The sequence below is a fragment of the Lagenorhynchus albirostris genome, chromosome 2 (genome assembly GCF_949774975.1).
Source record: "Lagenorhynchus albirostris chromosome 2, mLagAlb1.1, whole genome shotgun sequence".
Taxonomy (NCBI): Eukaryota; Metazoa; Chordata; class Mammalia; order Artiodactyla; family Delphinidae; genus Lagenorhynchus; species Lagenorhynchus albirostris.
The window spans coordinates 70898704-70918171 of NC_083096.1; the positions used below are offsets into that span (position 1 = coordinate 70898704).

The 19468-nt window shown below is 51.4% G+C and overlaps 1 protein-coding gene across 5 annotated transcripts in view; it reads left to right on the forward strand.

Moving 5' to 3' along the window:
• The window catches only part of VSIG8 (V-set and immunoglobulin domain containing 8), a 29730-nt gene that overhangs the window by 1572 nt on the left and 8690 nt on the right, over nucleotides 1–19468 (forward strand). The window contains exons 2-8 of one of the 5 annotated variants that reach the window (XM_060135495.1): nucleotides 2235–2410; nucleotides 2967–3168; nucleotides 3292–3510; nucleotides 4257–4382; nucleotides 4718–4895; nucleotides 10095–10194; nucleotides 19324–19439. In XM_060135495.1, coding sequence (XP_059991478.1) covers nucleotides 2235–2410; nucleotides 2967–3168; nucleotides 3292–3510; nucleotides 4257–4382; nucleotides 4718–4895; nucleotides 10095–10194; nucleotides 19324–19416 — 1094 coding nt within the window. In that variant the 3' untranslated portion in view covers nucleotides 19417–19439. Of the gene's footprint in view, nucleotides 1–2234; nucleotides 2411–2966; nucleotides 3169–3291; nucleotides 3511–4256; nucleotides 4383–4717; nucleotides 4896–5795; nucleotides 6776–8880; nucleotides 9585–10094; nucleotides 10195–10542; nucleotides 10723–19323 lie in introns of those variants that run through there. The other 4 variants (XM_060135505.1, XM_060135489.1, XM_060135479.1 and 1 more) reach the window with 4 other exon arrangements.

The following is a 19468-nucleotide window of genomic DNA, read 5'->3' on the forward strand; positions in this document are numbered from 1 at the left end:
CTCTGCCTAGTGCAGGGTGGAGGCACCCTCTTCCAGCCTGTCCTTCCTTCTCAAGCCCCCTTCCCGGAATACTTACCTTCCTGTCCGGCTGGCTCCCAGGGCATGGAGACCATTATTCTCTTGTTGTGGGTTGCTTTCGGCAGTCCTTCCCCAGGGTGGGGCCTCTGCTCTCTGCTGAGCTCTGGCTCATTCGTGGTTTGCCTTGTGACAGCCCAGGACCTGGCAGATGGCATCAGGATCCTTATCTCAGGAGTGGGCTGGTGTTAGCTTGGCCTGGCGCTGGAGGAGGCATCACCAGGTCCCGTTAAAGCCCCCAGCAGCTAGCCTGCCTGCTCTGGGTTAACCTGGAGCCTAGCGGGGGTTAGGACATGGCTGACGGCCCAGCCAGGATTCCGAGGGGCAGGTTCAGTGATGCCTGAGTTGTTAGGGGTGTTGAAAGGGTGCCTGCTGGCTCTCTAGAACCAGACTAAGCTTCTGCAGGTATGTCTGGTCTTGCATGAATACACATGCGGGGCTCTAAGTGTGCACAGCGGGTGTGTCTTCTGGATTAATGCGCACTTGTGTTTGTGTGTCTGTATGGATTCGACAGTGTGTGTGTGTGAGAAGGTGGGACTGCATAGGTAGGTATCTGCATTTTGAAGGCTTATAAGAGTGTGTCTATGTGTTGATCTCTTTGGCTGTGACAGTGTGCAACTGTGTGTGTGAGATGCTCTCCAAGTGTGAAGGTGGTCCCAGGAGAGAGCCAGAGAAGGGCAGAGCACGATGAGTTGCTGAGACCAAGGGCTGGGGCTCCAAAGGACTTGCTGCCTCTCACAGGAGGAGAGTGAGCCAGGCTGGGGGAGGGGCCGGCAGAGGGAGGATTGCAGGAGGCTGGGAGGTGGCATGCTGCCGGCCCAGCCAGGGTTGGGGCCCTGGGCACACCTCCACCTTCATATTCCTCTCTGGGTCCAACCGGTTGGGGCTAGCACTTGCCTGGGGCTTCAGGTTAGGGAGGGAGAGATCACTCCTGAGCTTCCAGATCCTGGCTCTTCATCCCAGGCTGACTCAGTGCGACTGAGGCTGGCAGTAGCGGGAGGGGCCCCAACTGGAGCGAGCATGTGGAGGTGGCCACACGATCACACAAGGGGAAGGACGCAAAGCGCACAATGCCACACGCCTTCACGCGAGGCTCACCAGTCCTACAGATGCGTGTGGCCATGGTCCCAGCACCATCGTTCACTATCACACACAGACCCAGCTAGGCTCCCGGTCACAGTCACGCACAGGCACGCACTATCACTCAGAGCACTTACACAGCCAGGCACTCACTGTCACACGGGCATACAGCCAGAGACACACGCTGTCATACACAGACACACAGAGACATACGCATTCTCCTGCTCCTTGGGCTGGAAAGGGACTCCAGGGGCCACGGTGTCCATCCTCCTGCCTCTAAACATGATCACCTCACTTGGCCCAGACAGAGGTGGCTTTTAACCAACAAGCCTCTTCCATCAGAGCACTTAACAACTCTATGTGCTCCATGTGCCTGTACACACACACACACACACACACACACACACACACACGCACACACACATGCACACACACGCGCTGTCATGTAAATATATAAGCAGACACTCTACCTGGTCATGTGTGTGAATCTCCCTACAGTACACATAAGCAGCCACAAACACTCGTAAACATGCAATGTACATATGTGTATACACCCATACATGGATACACAATTGTGCAAACATACAAGCATTCTTTTTTTTTTTTTAAGATTTTTTTGATGTGGACTGTTTTTAAAGTCTTTATTGAATTTGTTACAATATCACTCTGTTTTATGTTTATGTCGCGGTTCCTTGGCCGCGAGACACGTGGGATCTCAGCTCCCCGACCAGGGATCAAACCCGAACCCAATGCATTGAAAGGCGAAGTCTTAACCACTGGACCACCAGGGAAGTCCCCCATACAAGCATTCTTAACAGCTATATATATATACAAACTGTATAGATGCAACCCTACACAATCGTACAATAGAGACATGCTTACACAAGTCTGCATAGACATGCGTCTATCAATTCACGCACACACCTATGCACACGCTCAGAGCAGCCCCTCCTCGTTGTGGAACCCTCACTGAGCCCTGGGTCGCCACTGACAGGAATGGTGGAGGGAGGGGGGCTGAAGCTGGCCACCCAAGCCCTGGTCCTGCTCCCCTTACCCCATCTGCCCTGCCTGTGTCCTAGCACTGCTGCCCGCTGTGCGGATCGGTGGGAATGCAAAAGAAGTCCTGAACCTGGCAGAAGGTGACAGCGTGAGACTGAACTGCCCCTACATCCTGGACCCTGAGGACTCTGGTTCTGATGAGCTGGGCATTGAGTGGATGCAGGTCAACCCAGAACCCTCACGTCGGGAGAAAGTGGTAGGTGCTGGGCACAGGATTCCCCTTACTCTACACTTCATGGTATCTACCTGTTGGGCAGCCAGCACCCTGAGGGGAAAAGCAGGGCAGATAAGAAAACCGAGGCCTTGAACTTCCCCCAAGACTTCTCAGAGAATGAGGGAACAGGGAGGAGCTCTGTAATCACCGATCAAGTCAGCCAGTGAGTCAGCTTCCTCCCACCCCACTCCAAAGGGAAGACGAGGCACTGTCCTGGCCCAGACAATATACTTCCAGCTCCGATGATAGTCTTTGATTTTGAGTACCAGTCAGCTGCTCTGTGTACCAGCAGCTTTATACACCTCATCCCATTTAATCCTCACAGGCCCCTGGAAGGTAGACGTTAGGCAGAGAGTGCTTGATCTCATCTGATCTCACACATTCTGTTAAAAGTCAGTGGATCAGGCATCATTGTTCCCATTTTTCAGCTGAGAAAGCGGAGTCTCAGAAAAGTTCAGTGCATTGCCCAAGACAGCCAAACCACAGGGCCTTCCTTGGCTCTCCCTGTCTCACCATCTCTGTTTTCTTCTCTTCACAGTTCCTTAGTTACGGGGACAAGAGGGCCAACCATGGCGACCTCCCCGATCTGCAGCAGAGGGTCCACTTTGCAGCCCCAGATCCCAGCCAGTACGATGCCTCTATCAACCTCTCGAACCTGCAGATATCCGACGCAGCTATCTATGAGTGCCGGGTGAAGAAGACCACCGTGGCCACCCGGACGGTCATCATCACTGTCGCAGGTATGACCAAACTCCTCTGAGCTCCTCTTCCCCAGACGTCAGAGCCAAGGGCGGCTTGGCCACCCTGAGCCTGGCTCTGCCTCTTGGCTGGACCCTGGCTCACAACTGCCCCCTCCCCTGCAGCACGGCCTGTGGAGCCCAAGTGCTGGATGGAGGGCCACATGTCATACGGCCACGACGTGGTGCTGAAGTGCTTCGTCAGTGGGGGCAGCCCGCCTTTCACCTACAAGTGGAACAGGATCAGGTGGAGCGCCCACCCCTACCGTGCCAGTTCCTACCAGTCCCAGGACACCTTCCAGTCTGAGTTCTCCTACGACGAGTCCTTCAGCTCCATAAGTCAAGGTGAGGGGACCCGGGGAGAGGGGAAGATTGGGACGCTGGGTCCCGCTGGGGCTTCCCTGGTTCATCAGTGGCGCCAAGTCAAACATAAAACCGCTGTGGGAGACCCCTCCTGTGAGCCTGTTCCAGAAGCTGCTATGGAGGGAAGAGGAGGCAAAAGGGGAGAGTCCGTTGAAAGCAGTATGGTTAATTTGGAAAGAGCATGGTCTGAGGTAGAGCTGGGCTTGAATCCTGGCTGGACCATAACTGGCTACAAGACCCAGGCAAGTGGCTTCACCTCTCTGTGCCTTAGTTTCATTCTACAGTATATGAAAAGGGAATGATAATGTCTATCTTCCAGGGGCAGGTACGGATTAAATGGATGAGGTGTATAAAGCTTCTAGCACAGGCAGAAGCTGCCTAGTACTCACAATCAAAGACTAGCAGAGCTGGAAGAGACCTTAGACTTCCTCTGGTGTAACCCTGTACTCGCTGTACAAATGAGGAGACCAGGGCTCAGGGAGGGGACATATTTCCCTAAGGTCACAGAGTGAATTCATGGTTTCTCTCCTGTTGCTGGGAAAGGGTCCCTTCCTTGCCTCTCTGTTTCAGCAGGGAGAAGGTGACTCACCTGGAGAGTGGGGTGGACCTGTGTGTGTGCGCACACCCTTCCCTCCTTCCATGCCCCACCCTGCAGTGGTCTAGGCTGGGGTGAAGCTCTCAGAGACCAGGCCCCTCGGCCTCACCATAGCTCTCTGATGCTCCTTCAGTTTCAGGCATGAGCCACGGTGAGCTGGTGTTGCTGCATCTCTCCCACAAGGATAATGGGCTGTACCAGTGCACAGTGGCCAACCATGCAGGCCACAGCGTATGTGTGGTGGAGGTGAAGGTCTCAGGTGGGTGCAGGGGCAGTGGCCCTGGAGGCCCCGTGGCTGGGAGGGTTGGACTGGAGAAACTTGTGCTGTATATTGGAGCCTCAACTGGCTCTGCCTTCCCACTGCCATCAGTGCATAGCTCTGCCAGGGGCAGCTGGGAAGCCCTAGGAGAAACATGCAGACATGAGGGGTTAACTTGCATCTCTCCATATATTCCTCCCTGTGTGTCCAGGGGCCCTGAGATCCCCTGGGTCCCCCATCCTCTTTCCCACAGACACCCTGCCCCTGCAACTCCTGGTTAGCCAGGCATCTGTCAGTCTGCAGAAAGCCTGACTAATCTTTATTTCTCTCCCCAGGAGTCGCGCACATAGGAATAATCATTGGCATAGTGCTGGGCTGTTTACTCTTGCTGGGTTGCCTGATGTTGGGCATCTGGGGGCTCGTCCGCTGCTGCTGCAGGGGGCCCCGCGGTGCCTTCTGCTGCCGTAGCCAGGTCCGCAGAAATGCCTGCTGCGACTTGCCTAATGATATCAGGTAAAATCTGATGCCTGTTGCTGTGCTGCAGGGGGCTGGCGCCCTGCCCCTTCTCACCCCTGCCTGCCACCGGCTGGCTGGGATCCCCACCCCAACCCTGCCTGCCATCGCCATGGAGTGCTGGGACCCCAGCATGTTGACCAGCCACTCGTCGTATGTTTTTTCTCTCTCCCCCTTCCCATGTCCAGTCTTCACTTCTGCTTCCCTGCCCTCCATCTCCCTCCTGTCTTTGCACCTGTCTGTCTGTCTTATCTAGACTGTAAGCTCCTGCAGGGCAGGGCCTGTATGTATTTTCTCACTTTTCCCCTGTATTGCACCGGTGAGAACTCTTGGACATGCTTACTTAAGAAGAGTTAATTAATATAAATAATAGCGCTAATAACTTATATTAGAAACAAACTAGAAATAAAAATAGAACAAGACTAGCAGTGCTAATGATTGCAATGCCCTGGGTATGGAGGAAAAGAGGGAGAAGATTAAGAGGCAGGTGAGGAGAAGGGGGGTGGGCAAGGTCAAGGTTAGTTAAGGAAAGGACAGGGAAAGCAGCTCCTTCTGGATCTCCAAGGTGACCTCTCTATCCGAGCCGGTGGTCCTGCGAAAAGCTCAGAAGGGGAGTGGAGGGCGCCTGGATGGGGCTGCCTGCCTACCGTGGGCTGTCCGGACACGTGTGGACAAGCCCTGTCTGGAGGGTGGGGATGGTGCCCCCGGGAGTCCTGCGGGGTCGCTGGCCCAGGAAGAGGCAGAGAAAAGAGTAGGTCGAGGCTGAGGTTGAGAGGCGAGGGGAGGCGGAGGGAGGCGCGGGAGAGGAGAGGTTGCCAAGAGCCCCCGGCTCTGCCCAGGCCGTGCCCACGCCGCGCGGCGGAGGAGCCCGCTCACCCGCGCGCCTGCTGTTTTCCACAGAGAGGACGACGTGGCGCCCGGGTGCAAGGCCAAAAGGCGCGGCAGCAGCGTTACCCACATCTTGGGGTACCCGATGCAGAAGATCAGGCACTCTCTGAGCCTCAAATACGCGCCTCCTCACTGCGAAGGCCCCGAGGACTTGGCCCTGGCGTCCAGCGCCGCCGCCGCCGCTCTAGACTGCAAAGCGGACCAGTCCCGGGTCTACGTCAAGGTCCAGAGTGCAGAGCCAGCCGCCTGCGCCGCCGAGGGGCCGCTGCCGTGCAAGGATGGCCTCCTGGTGTGAGCGCGCGGCGCCCGGCTCCTGCCCGGCCAGGAGGAGGGTGCGGGCTCTTTGCCTGCACCTGGGGACGCGCTCGGGCCGGCGCCGACCTCGTCTGCCTAGGGCCGCCTGGCGGCAGGGGGCCTGGAAGAGTTTCCCTCGGGAGCTGAGTTGGGCGGCTGCGCCTCCTCCCCTAAAGGGGGAGGGGGAGGGAATAGAGACCATCTCGGCCCTCTCCGCATCCCCGCGGCCCTGAGGCTCGGGCAGAGGGAGGGAGGAGGAAGTGTCCGAGAGCGCTGGAGGCCGGAGACCAGGTGTCCCCAGCCAAGGAAGAGAGACCCGGGGGCCGGGTGGGTGGGGGTCTGGACTGAACTGTGCGTGTGAGGCCTGAGCTCCGAGACGGCAGTGTTAGCACAATAAAGAAAATGTAAGACTCGAGACTGAGGTGACTGTGGTTCCACGGCGGGTTGGGCATGGGGTCAGGGTGGTGGGCCCTGCTCAGGGATGTGGGGGGGGCGTTGCTCCCTCTGTCGTCCCGCATCATTTCTGCACCATTTCCCCCCTCCCCCTCCTTAGATCGGGAACAGTTAGAGCTGGAAGGGGCTGTCTAATCCTATTCCTTCCCTATGCAGATGGGGAAACTGAGACTCCTCAGGCTTGATTTTAAATCCAGAATCCCACTTTTCTCTTTTATTCCAGAAATCAAAAGAAAGGAAACAAGGTACTGGCAGGGATGACCTCTCTGAATATTCCCTGACCATTCTCAGCATCGTCCTTCCTTCTCTCCTTACCTACGAAATCTTGACTTCCTTATCTCTCCCAGATGTATGCCATCCTTCTCAAAAACCGGGAAGGGTTTCAGAGTCATACTCTGGGGGTAGAAAGACCAAATTCATCTAACCTAGTCCCTTTTTTAATGGAAGGGGGATTGACATTTATTGGGTACCCTCTGAATTCCAGGTACTTTCCCATATTTTGTCTAATTTAATCCTTACTTTAATCCTGTGAGGTGCAGTATCCATTATATAGATGGAGAAACTGAAGCTCAGAGGATCTAGTTATCTTAACCAAGGCCACAAATGTAATAACAGGTTTTGATCCAGGCATGTCTGACTCTGGGACATCAGGCTTTTTCTTTGACATTTGGATTCCTTCTACTGCATGCCTGACAAAAGATATTTTCTTGACAAAAGACCTCTTCTTGAATACCTGCAGTGGCATCTCACTACCTCCCAAAGCAGTCCATTTGGGTCAGAGATATATCCATATTTCTCCTTTTCAACCCAATTTTGGACCCCACATAGTTTTTATCCCTTGGTCCAAGTTCTACTCTTAGGGAGTCCTAAGCATCACATTTCCAATTCAGCTGCCTCTAGTGGACCAAGTGGCTGTACTCCATACAGGATGACTGCAACAGGCAAAAAAATGGACCGACGCCTAGTCTAGGGGTTGAGGGTCTTCTGAAGAGCATAGTACTTGAAGGTCACTCTGTTCTACCTGCCTCTGCCCTGTTGCCATCTGCCTGTTGAGAGCCTAGGCATTTCCTTTTCTTTTTGCCTCTTCTTCTCTTGAGGAGAAGCCGGGCTTCCTAATTCTTTCTGCTTCTACCCTGTGGCCAGGTGAAGTGTGGGGTATGGATGGACCTCAGAGTTTGTTGACAGAGGAAGCCCCCAAACCCTGCTTGGTTGTACATAACTAGGAAACCCTTCTGGTTGGCTTGGTTATTTGCAAAAGCGTGATGGCATCTCTGGTTCTGCCTTGATAGAGCTTGGGAAGAGAAAGTGGAGATGATGATGGGACAGAGGGAGCCAGGAACAAACGTCTTGGAGTGAGGGCGGGGAGGTGGGGATTATTGAGGATGGGTGGGGATACAGCGGGTAAGGGGATTAAGCAGTGAGGGGAACAGAACTGCAGGAACCATCCATCCCCTCATTTATTTGGAAACATTTATGAGCACCTATAGGATGATTTGTTCGTAAATAGTTAGAGCTTTTGGGCTTCCCTGGTGGCGCAGTGGTTGAGAGTCCACCTGCTGATGCAGGGGACCTGGGTTCGTGCCCCGATCTGGGAAGATCCCACATACCGCGGAGCGGCTGGGCCCGTGAGCCATGGCCGCTGGGCCTGTGCATCCGGAGCCTGTGCTCCGCAACGGGAGAAGCCACAATAGTGAGAGGCCCGCGTACCGCAAAAAAAAAAAAAAAAAAAAAATAGTTAGAGCTTCAAGCAGGGCGCTGGGCCTGGCACACTTTTGCCCTAAGGCAGGGGATTGAATAGGGTGACTTGGGGAGGGCTCTCCCAGTCTGAGGAGCCTCCAGCTCAGCTTTCTGCAAGGAGGTGAGGGACAGAGTCAGTCAGCTGTACAGGTTGTGTTGAATGACATCATCTTCCCCATTCTAGCAACCAGGGAGCTGGGCTCAGACTTAGCCTTCCTTTGAAAGGTGAGAACAGCGAGGCTCTGGCAAGAAAAGCTCATTAAAGAGCCGTAAGAGATTTTAGAGAGACTCTGCAAACAACTTTTGGCAGGGTGACTCAACAGAGAAGCCAGGGGAGTTCCCGAATCCCTAACTAAATTATCACTGCACTTATCACCTCTGGGTGAGGAGGGAGGGAAGTTTCTGCTTCTAAGGTTTTGCTTCAGGGACACCTTGACCTTTTTTCATTTCTCCTGCGTGAAATCTTGTCAGTGTTAGAGGAGAACAATTTCTGGTGGTAAATGTTTACCAGTGGCTTTGGGAGTGAGGTTGAGGGTATAGGGGGCTGGGAAGCCCTGATGTGTATCATGTGCTATTTCCCTGAATAAAATTCTCCTATCATGGCTGCTTTCAGGCTACCAGCGTGATGTCCCGGTGTGGAATCGTGAGAAATGTGCAGTAACACACCATCCCTGCCGAAGTAAATAACCTCAAGACCTGAGACAATCATGAACTATAGAAACTAATTAGGAAGGGATGAATTTTGAGTACTTATCTCCTGTGTCTCAGAAGAATTCACTTAACTGTAAATTGATATAGTTTAAATTTTAATAATGGCAGCATTTAATGATTGGCTTGCAAAACTTAGGCAGACCACGTACGTCCCCAAGCAGGCAGAAGGCTGTATACACAAATGTTGCTTCAAGAGAGGGAATCTTGGGGCTTCCCTGGTGGCGCAGTGGTTAAGAATCTGCCTACCAATGCAGGGGACACGGGTTCGAGCCCTGGTCAGGGAAGATCCCACCTGCCGCGGAGCAACCAAGCCCGTGCGCCACAATTACTGAGCCTGCGCTCTAGAGCCCACAAGCCACAACTACTGAGCCCACAAGCCACAACTACTGAGCCCACAAGCCACAACTACTGAGCCCACATGCCACAACTACTGAAGCCTGCACACCTAGAGCCCGTGCTCTGCAACGAGAGAAGCCACTGCAATGAGAAGCCCGCACACTGCAACGAAGAGTAGCCCCAGCTCGCTGCAACTAGAGAAAACCTGCGCGCAGCAGCAAAGACCCAACACGGCCAAAAGTAAATAAATAAATAGAGAGGGAATCTTAAGTTCAGTCTTGATTTTTCTCATTTTTCCAGAGAGACACAGACAGCACCAAGTCAGTTGTCTTCATCCCACTTCCTAGTTCTGCCTTTTTGTGTCCCAGCCTTGCGGAAACTGAATCCTAGTTCCTCTGGTCGATGAAAACTTATTCAGATAATTTATATGTCCTTGGTAACCATCAGAAACCTAACTTGGCATCCACAGAATTTCCGTGAATGGGTCTCCCAGGGCATCCAACCCTGGAAAATCTACTCAAGGGACATTCTGAGTCCTTCTTGACTCAGTTCCTTCTCTAGTCCTCTTGCTTAGGTTTTAGGAAGTAATTCTCTAGTCATCTTCTCTTAAACCTGAAATTCTCAAGAGCATGACTGTATGGAATCCCGGTGATTTTTCTTCTGTGCTCCTAGTAGAATAACTATCCTTGCTGCCCTGTTACCTTTCAGTTACTCTAGGCCCAGTCACAATGTGTGACTCTGGAGAGGGATTAATTTTTTTTTTTTTCCATGCTTCACTAGAAACAAAGGAGTTTTGAGAATTCATTACCCAGAGTCACAACTTAAGCAGCAACCTGTCTGGAGGTTTATCCCTGTAGCCTCTGCTCCAAGGGAGCCTCAGGTGAGTCTCTGGAGTTTACGCTCTTTGTCTATCCAGCCCACCTGGAGGAATCATTTCATTTATTCCCGGTGTACGGGAACAAAATTGTCTCCATTCAGTTCCTTGCAGTTAGATGAGGAAAAACATGGCAAAGGGAAAGAACGTTGAGAGATGTGGAACTGTACAGGCAGGGAGATGGTGGAAAAGCATGGGCATGGTCTTTGTGCCTGCCAGTGAGAGGAGGACAACATAGTCTTCTGCCACCCTTCTGTGGCCATTGCCCTCAGCAGTCTTCCCAGGTGTATTTTATTTTATTTATTTTTTTTAATTTATATTTTTATTAATTTATTTTTTCTGGTTATATTTTAGAAGGACAGCAGGATGGGACACTGTTAAGGAGGAGACTGAAGCCCTTGACAAAGGCAGGTCATTGAGCAGAGGAGGATGGAGTGAAGCTTTCGAGCTCATTTTTATAGTGGCTGAGTTTGAGGTGATGGTGGGCCCATGCTGGGTGTCTTGGGGAGAAAAGAAGGAAAAGAGGGAGGAAGAAAACTTGTACTAAATATTTGTGATTTAGTCATGCCCACATATGCAAAAGAAAAGTCCTCAGTTTTGGATTCAGACAAACGTAGATTCCTTGTTATTATTAAGCTCCCAAAGCCTTAATTTCTTCATCTTTAAAATGGAATAGTAATAGGGCTGTTTTGTGTGACGTGCTTATTACAGAGCCTGGTACATAGTAGGGGCTCTGCGAATGGTTGATCCCAAGTCCCTAGTCTTCAATGTAATTTCATCTCCCAGAGGAGGGCAGGCCTGGAGGCAGAGATCTAACCACACAGGGGTGGGGGGTGGAGGCTGAGGCAGTGGGAGGTCCAAGGCAGGGAGGGAGTGAGGAGAATGAAGCCTTAGGATTGAATTTGGGGATGGCTCACCACCTGGGGGATGAGTCAAGCAGCCCAGGAAGCAGCAACTAGAAAAGTAGGAGAACCAGGCCTTGCTTCTGAATCCTGGGAGGCACGTGCATGTATTAATATTGATGACAGTCCTCTTTAGTAATGGTGATACTAATAATAACAGGAAGCACCTGAAACACAAGCTCGGCAGGGTCCGGAGCCAGGCATGAGGATGAGCTGCGAGAATTCTCAAGGCCCCTCCTTGGACCAGGGTGTGCCCACTGGGCCCAGTGCCCACTGCAGCACCCCATGGAGCACTGACCTGACAGCCCCTCCAGCAGGGTCTCCACACAGCTCTCCCAAAGCTGAGGAGAGACCCTCCCAGCTGAGGGCACAGAGATTTTCTTCAACGTTTTTGGGGGAATCAGTTCCACCTTGGAACTGAGCTCCTTCAGTGACGACAGGCCCCACTTGCTGCCTATCAGGCCCTACAGATGCCCTTGGTCAGGGCACCTCCCGTTCTTCTGCCTGGATGCCACCTTCAGCCTGTGGCCCCTCCCCTTCCTGCCCTGACTCGCCTGAACTTGCTCATCTCCTTGGCTCTGCAGATGCTGGGATTCAATTCAGCTCCCAACCCCGACTCCAGACCCAGCCCCCAGCGGGACTCAGCCCCTTGCTCAAGGCTGTTTTCCTTGCCTGTAACTCTCTCTCCCCCTCTCACATCCTCTTTCTCACCCAGCATCCGTTCTTCAGAAAGGTGGCCTGGCCGTATCCTGTTTTATGATTAGTCTCTACCCTGCTCCCAGATAAGGGGAAGTGGTGTTTACTTTGTGATCTTTGCCCTGTCCTGGGAATGTCCTGTCGTCCTCTTATATCCATCAGACTAGGCTTCCACTGAGGGCAGGGCTGTGTCACCTCTTTTCTCAACATCTACTCCCTTCGAGAGTTCAGAATCTCTTCATGAGCTGACCTTCCCTAAACTTAGTGTGATGGATAAAGATTGGACTAAATACTCCTCTCCTAACTTAGGGTGACAATAGCCAATGCCCGTAATGACTTCAGTGGCACATGGCGGACAAAGCCACACATATCCCCCCAGATCCTTCTCAAATGTACATGTGAAAACTGCCCTCCCTGAAAGGGCCTGGCAGCCAATGAGCAGAGTCATGCAGGACCTGGGAAAGCTCCCACTGAAGCTCCAGGCCTCCCTGGACTGGGGCAAGTGGACACTCCAGGCATGGCTCTACTGAGCAGCTCAAGGTGCCCCTGTTCCTTTGACTAACAGGCTCCTTAGGAAGCTCTTTCCTGTACAGCATGAAGGCTTTCCATTTGGTATATTAAGGACTTGTGGAAATACCATCTTCTGATCACTGCCATTAAAAAACTGAGCAACAGGTTCTTGGGCAGGAGTCTAATCTGCTATGATAACATTGTTCCTTGGGGAAATCGGATTCCTTCCTTTCAATACCCATCAGCCGTTCCAGGAATGGAACACTCAGTCGGAAAAAGTGAGGAATGAGGATGGGAATCATCTCCTACCTGCCCCCCCACCTTTCTATCTATCCATCCAGCTAAAATCGATATGCCCAAGGACCTCTGTTTAGTCCTGAATGGCTGAGGTTTTCCCTTCAATTACATGGCTTGTCCCTATACTTGTGCTCCTGAGTATATATAGTTATACCACACCCTAGGTTGTCTCTAGTTGTTGAATACATTGTACCCTCAAAGCTGCCTGTCCATTGATCTTTATATCAAATCTAAATGTAAGGCCAGTATAAGCTTGAGCTCATTGTTTGAAATTTAAATGTTAATAAAAAAAATTGGGCTTCCCTGGTGGTGCATTGGTTGAGAGTCCGCCTGCCAATGCAGGGGACGTGGGTTCGTGTCCCGGTCCGGGAAGATACCACGTGCCGTGGAGCGGCTGGGCCCGTGAGCCATGGCCGCTGAGCCTGTGCATCCGGAGCCTGTGCTCCACAATGGGAGAGGCCACGGCAGTGAGAGGCCTGCATACTGCAAAAAAAAAAAAAAAAAAGAATAGTGTACCCCCAAATACATAAATAAGTAAATAAAATGGATATGCCTACAAAACCCGAATTTATGCACCCAGGCCAGGCCTCTCTCCCACATTGCACACTCCCATAACTGCTTCGATGTGTAACAGACACCTCAAACTCAGCATGCCCCAAACCCTGCCCCTGGTCTTCCCCAAAGCTACTGCCCCCACTGCCTTGCCCACTGCAGTTGATGGCCACTCTGTCCTTCTTTAATACCTTTCTTTCTCTCATCACTCTCCCCACAACATCCAATCTGTCAGGAAGTCCTGTTGGCTATACCTTGCTTAGATCCAGAATCTGAACATCCGCTCCTCCACCACTGTCACCTAACGGCTCCCAGCCACCATCATCTCTTGCATGGATTACAGCAGCAGTGTCTCAACGGATCTCCCTGTTTCCTCCCTTGTTCACCTACACTTTGTCTCAACAGAGAAGCCGGGGTGATATAGAATATCCCAACCAGAGACTTTTGGCTTCCTCACTGAGGGGATGTCTGAAACATGGTCACATGTCTTCCACCTCTATGTCCCCAACTTCTGCATCAACCATTTAGTTCACAAGTATGTTTGGCGATGCACTTCCTGCGTGTCTGTGGTAGGACTGCAGGATTAAACCTGATCCTTCCAGGAGCTCCCAGCCTCCCTAGGGAGCCCATTAATCCATTTGGAAGAATTAAAGAATGATTCGCATGATTGTTGATTCAGCTTCATGCAAGGCTAGGAGAGGTGATGCTATGAGATTCCTTGAGGGAAGTCTTCTGGGAGGAGGAGTGCCTAGGGCTGGGCTTTGAAAATTTGATTGGAGAACAAGGTGGATTAAGAGTATATTTTAGGCTGAGAGGTAGGGGAAGAGCCTGCAAAAAGGGGCAAAGTGCATGAGCTTGTTAGGTTCAGGGACAGACAAAATCTGGGCCTGTCTGGAATGGAGGGTGTGAGATGGGGCTGCTAATTGCTGAGTCACCTCCATCTTAAGGCCTCCCAGGGTGGGGTTGGGGGAGAGGGGAGGTGAGGTGTGTGTGTCAGCTGGTATGCTCCACACTAAGTGGTAGGGGTGAGCGTGAAGGGAGGTGTGTCCTTCTCCACGGTCCAGTCTGAGGGCCCTTATTTCTTTCACTGAAAGTGACCATGAAGCCTCATCTGTCCGGAACTCCAACTTCCTCTCCATCTTCCCGGGACTTACCTGACCCTCCTCTTCTCTTTAGCGTAAGGGACTCAGATGACTCAGTCCTCCAGAAATGAGGCTGTGCTCTGATGGCTGCATTTAAGCTATGTTGGTCCCCGAGGCAGAGGGAACTTGGTGATGGGATGTTTGGGTGTCCCTCAAACCGGGTGCTTGGACTGTCTTACAGGAGGCTGTGTGTCAGTGGAGAGGATGTTCACTGCAGTCAGTGATGGCTAGATGACCACAGCTTCAAGGGATGGGACACAGCAGACCACTAGTACACTCCTCTGCTGGCCTGAGAACACCGCCACCCCAAGGCCCTGATTCATGCTGCCTCGCTGCCTCTGACTCTCAGCCCTGCCCTCCCCTCCCCTAAGTACCCATTGGCACTTTGGAAGAATAAGAAACCTTCCCAGTCCAGAGCACTGAGTAGCCAGATAGTCTCTGCTTTAGTGCTCCTCCAGCTCTGTGGCTGAGAGCCCCCTGCTGGCAGGCACTGGTTTCCATTCCCAGGAAGCTGCACCCTCCTTACCGTCCAGCAAGGCATAGCCGACGACTCTCCTTTCCCCAGCCAGCCTGACCCTGAGGCGGCTCCTCTGGAAGTCCCCCCACGAAAGGATGCCTCAGAGAGAGGCCCAGGGTCTCTGACCTGGCTGGTGAGACCTATCTCTATGGGACAATCATGGTGTCTGACGATGACTCCTTTCGAGTGACTGATGTGCCGCTCTTCTCTGTCTGACCATGACACGGCCTCTGCTTGGAAAGGCTCTCCTGAGACAGCATCGGGGCTCCACCTGGACAACTAGGTGGGACTCTGAATGCTGAGGGTGTGGGTTGCATTCAGAGGGTGTTGGGGTCAAGGACGGCCCCTCATGGCCAGAGAGGCAGCTCTAGTGTGCCCCACCATTATTAACCTCGGGTCCTGAATGTTTAGGGGTTCTCTGGGGTGACTAGGCAGGATTCAGGCCAGGTGGCTGAGAAACCGACCAGGACAGGATCTGCTGGGGCAGTTGGCGCTGAGGGTGCTGTGGGAGGACCCCTCTGCCCGAGCTGTCTTGCAGCCCTTTCAACCTCAGGTTCATGTTGGGGGGTCTAGAATGTAATTCTGGAGCTGAATGTAAAAACTTAACTGGGTACAGGCATGAAACAGCTGTCCTGGGTGGGAGTGGACTGGGGCAGAGGGATCGATGGCTTCTCTTCCTTAAATCGATTTACATTTAAATTATTAGTTTGGGTCGTATGAAATCGCCTATATTTGAGCATTTTTTAACCTATAATAATGACCATTTTCATATGATGCCACCCAATACATTGTTCAGCCTCCAAATGTCTCGTTCCTTTTAAAGTCCCGTTCCCTGATAATTAAGGGCCAATTAACTTTTAACTTCCCCCTAAAATTTGCCCTTCTTTCTGTATTTCCAGTTTGGGTAAGCGGCACCTCCACCTGCTTAGTTACTCAGGTCAGACGCCCCAGTGTCATTCCTGACCCCGCCCAGACCCCCCTTCCCATAACTAAAAGTCCTGTCTAGTCTAGCTCCTAGGTATTTCTCGAATCATCCACTTCTTCACCCCGCCCCCGCCCTCGCGCACCTCAGTTCAAAGCTATCACCGTGTCTTGCCAGGATCCCTGCACTAACTTCATCTTCCTGCTTTCACACTCTCCCCGCATCAATCCATTCTCCACACAGCCCCCAGAGCGAGCTTTCAAAAGTGCAAGTCTGATCATATCATTTCCCTTCTTAAAACTCTTCAGTGGCCTCCGTTTACATTTAGAATTAAAATTTAAATCTTACCATGTCCTACCAGACCCTGCATGATCTGACCTCTGCTGTTTTCTCCTCCCAGGGCCCGCCTTGCTCATTAAACTCTGACCATGGGGATCTTCCTTCAGACGTTCGTATATGCCAAGGTCTTTCCGGAAGGTCTTCCCAGCATGCTCATCCTCAGCGTAGCATGCCTCCCTACTTTGCTTTACTAACTACTGTCCCTGCTAGTCTCAGCGGGAACATCCCTCCTCAGAGGAGACATTGGGGTTGCCCTGCACCAGCTATATTCTGCTCCCTCATTATTCTTGCTCACAATTTTCAGTCCTTTTCCTCTCTAGAGCTTAGCATAATTTTAATTACATCGTTGTGTGTATTTGTTTCATGCTGCTCTCTCCAACTAGATGGCAAGCTTCCTGGGTGCAGAGCTCCATCTGCCCTACTCACAGCTGTATTCCCTGTGTCTCTGGCCACGGTAGCTGCCTGCAAGAGACACGCTGAATGATGAACGCTGGAGATGCACGGCTCAGTCCTGCAGGGAATCAGGGGCTGTTGTACCCGTTTGATTCCAGAACAGTTTGATTCTGGTCTGCAGTGTGAGCTGGGGGCTTGCTCTTCATCATGGGGCGGCAGGGGGAGGGTCTCAGGTTCAGGAGGTGGATGGGAATCATGACAGAAAAAAGTCCAGGGGGAGGGGTCCCCATATTCAGGCCTGCCCTTAACTTTTGTAATGATAAATCAGGCTAACAAACTGTTACATAAAACATGTCCTGTCCTCCTACTTTGACACATATACCTTCAAAATGGCCTGGAAGTCTAGATTTAGATTCAGAAATTTTGGACTATTGGAGTTTCTTTTTTTTAATATAAATTTTATTTATTTATTTATTTATTGGCTGCGTTGGGTCTTCGTTGCTGTGTGCGGGCTTTCTTTAGTTGGGGTGAGCAGGGGCTACTCTTTGTTGCAGTGTGCGGGCTTCTCATTGTCGTGGCTTCTCTTGCTGTGGAGCACGGGTTCTAGGTGCATAGGCTTCAGTAGTTGTGGCACATGGGCTCAGTAGTTGTGGCTTGCGGGCTCTAGAGCTCAGGCTCAGTAGCTGTGGCACACGGGCTTAGTTGCTTCGCGGCATGTGGGATCTTCCGGGGCCAGGCCTCGAATCTGAGTCCCTTGTATTGGCAGGCAGATTCTTAACCACTGTGCCACCAGGGAATCCCACTATTCGAGTTTCATACCAGAACTTGGTAGCGTAGGAGTAACTGGCCCTTTGCCCCAGAGCTAAGGCCAGCTCAATCTTTTGTTGAGAGTTTTAATCTTCATTGAGTAACATGGGAACAGAAAACAGAGCAGATTTATCCCACAGTGGCCCCTAAGGAAGGGGCCTGAGGCTTGCATTCCCCAGGGCCACCAGGCTTTGTTCTTCCCAAGGCCTGGTTGGTCAGGGTTTTCTTTGGTTCTCTAAGTGCTATAGACTGAATATTTATGTTCCCCAAAATTCATATGCTGAAACCTAATTCCCAGTGTGATGATATTTGGAGGTGAGATCTTTGGGAGGTGATTAGGTCCTGAGGATGGAGTCCTCAGGAATAGAATTAGTGCCCCTAAAAACAGACCCCAGAGAGCTCCCTTGCCCCTTCTGCCATGTGAGGACACAGCAAGAAGACAGCTGTCTATGAACCAGGAAGTCTGGCTCTCACCAGACACCGAATCTGCTGTTGCCTTGATCTTGCACTTCCCAGCCTCCAGAAACATGAGAAATCAATTTCTGGTGTTTGTAAGCCACCTAGAATATCATATTCTTTTATAGCAGCTTAAGTTGACTACGACACTGAGCTACCCACGAATTTCTAATAAATTCTTTCTCCCACTTTAGTTAGAACCAGAGTTGGTTTCTGTTGCTTGCATCCAAAAATAGTTTCCCATTGTTCTTAAATATATATATATATATATATATATATATATATATTTGGTACGCAGGCCTCTCACTGTTGTGGCCTCTCCTGTTGCGGAGCACAGGCTCCGGACATGCAGGCTCAGCGGCCATGGCTCACGGGCCCAGCTGCTCCACAGCATGTGGGATCTTCCCAGACCGGGGCACGAACCCGTGTCCCCTGCATCGGCAGGCGGACTCTCAACCACTGCGCCACCAGGGAAGCCCCATAATCCATTCTTAACGTTGGAAGGATCTTACGGATTGTCTAGGGCAGGAATAGCATCTTGGCTTCCCGCTCAGTCAATTGGTCAGAGTTACTTGAGTGTTGTGAACTCAGTGGGAAAATTGTGTCATAATTAGTTCTCCACGTTCGACATGGTCATGGAAGGTGGAAGTCTGGATATATGTACCACATATTTGTCATTCCTGATCTAACGCAACTTCCCACCTAGTCTGAAAATTCTCTGATCTATAGCATTGCTCTGAGATGGTTTCTGATTAAGCACATTCATTGGAACAGCTCACTTCATATTTGGATTTCTCCTTTTGTTATGAAGTTCTTCCCTGGGAGTATGGGGCAGAGTAAGGGGCTGGGTTGATCTAGATAACCTAAAGCTAATTCTGATTGACTGCCACTGACTAGGTATGTGATTCTAGGGAGTAACAGTCTCTTCGGGCCTCAGTCTTCCACCTGAGAAATGAAAAACTTGAACTGAGTAACCACAAAGTTTCCTTCCAGCTTGAAGATCCTATTATTCATGTGAGTCAGTATTTGCCTCACAAAGACATGTTCCATTGGCCTCACTTACACAGTAGGGCTTACGTGAGAGCCCTTCCAATATTGGAGAACTAATGGCCTTCTGAGCTTTTTGTTATCAGCTAAACGTGCCCAGTTTCTTTAATCATTTCTCATATGATGAGGTTTCCAGACTTTTCACCATCTGGTCATTCTTTTCTGGACGCTTGAGTTTTCCAATGTCTCCCTGGAGGTGTGGCTCCCAGAATTGGACCTGGGCTAGTTGTGCAGTGGGGGTATCCCCACTCTTTAATTTTTTTTGATGTGGACCACTTTTAAAGTCTTTATTGAATTTGTTACAATATTGCTTCTGTTTTATGTTTTGGTTTTTTGCCGCAAGGCATGTGAGATCTTAGCTCCCCGACCAGGCATTGAACCCACACCCCCTGCACTGGAAGGCGAAATCTTAACCACTGGACCACCAGGGAAGTCCCCTATCCCCACTCTTTACCCATGTGATCAGCCTGGCCCTCCTGGCTGATGGGACCGGTGCTGACCAGTGCACAGCCCACTAAAACTCTCCTGAATCTAGGGATATATTGTATATTTTAGAGGCCCTCCTTCAACCTGCATGCGGAACGGATGCAGGGAGCATGGAGTCAAGTCTGGAAGGAGATGGTTCTTCCTCTGAAGACCAGTACATAACCAAGTGCTGATGAACTGAATAGGTGCTACTTCTTAATAAACATGAAAGAAG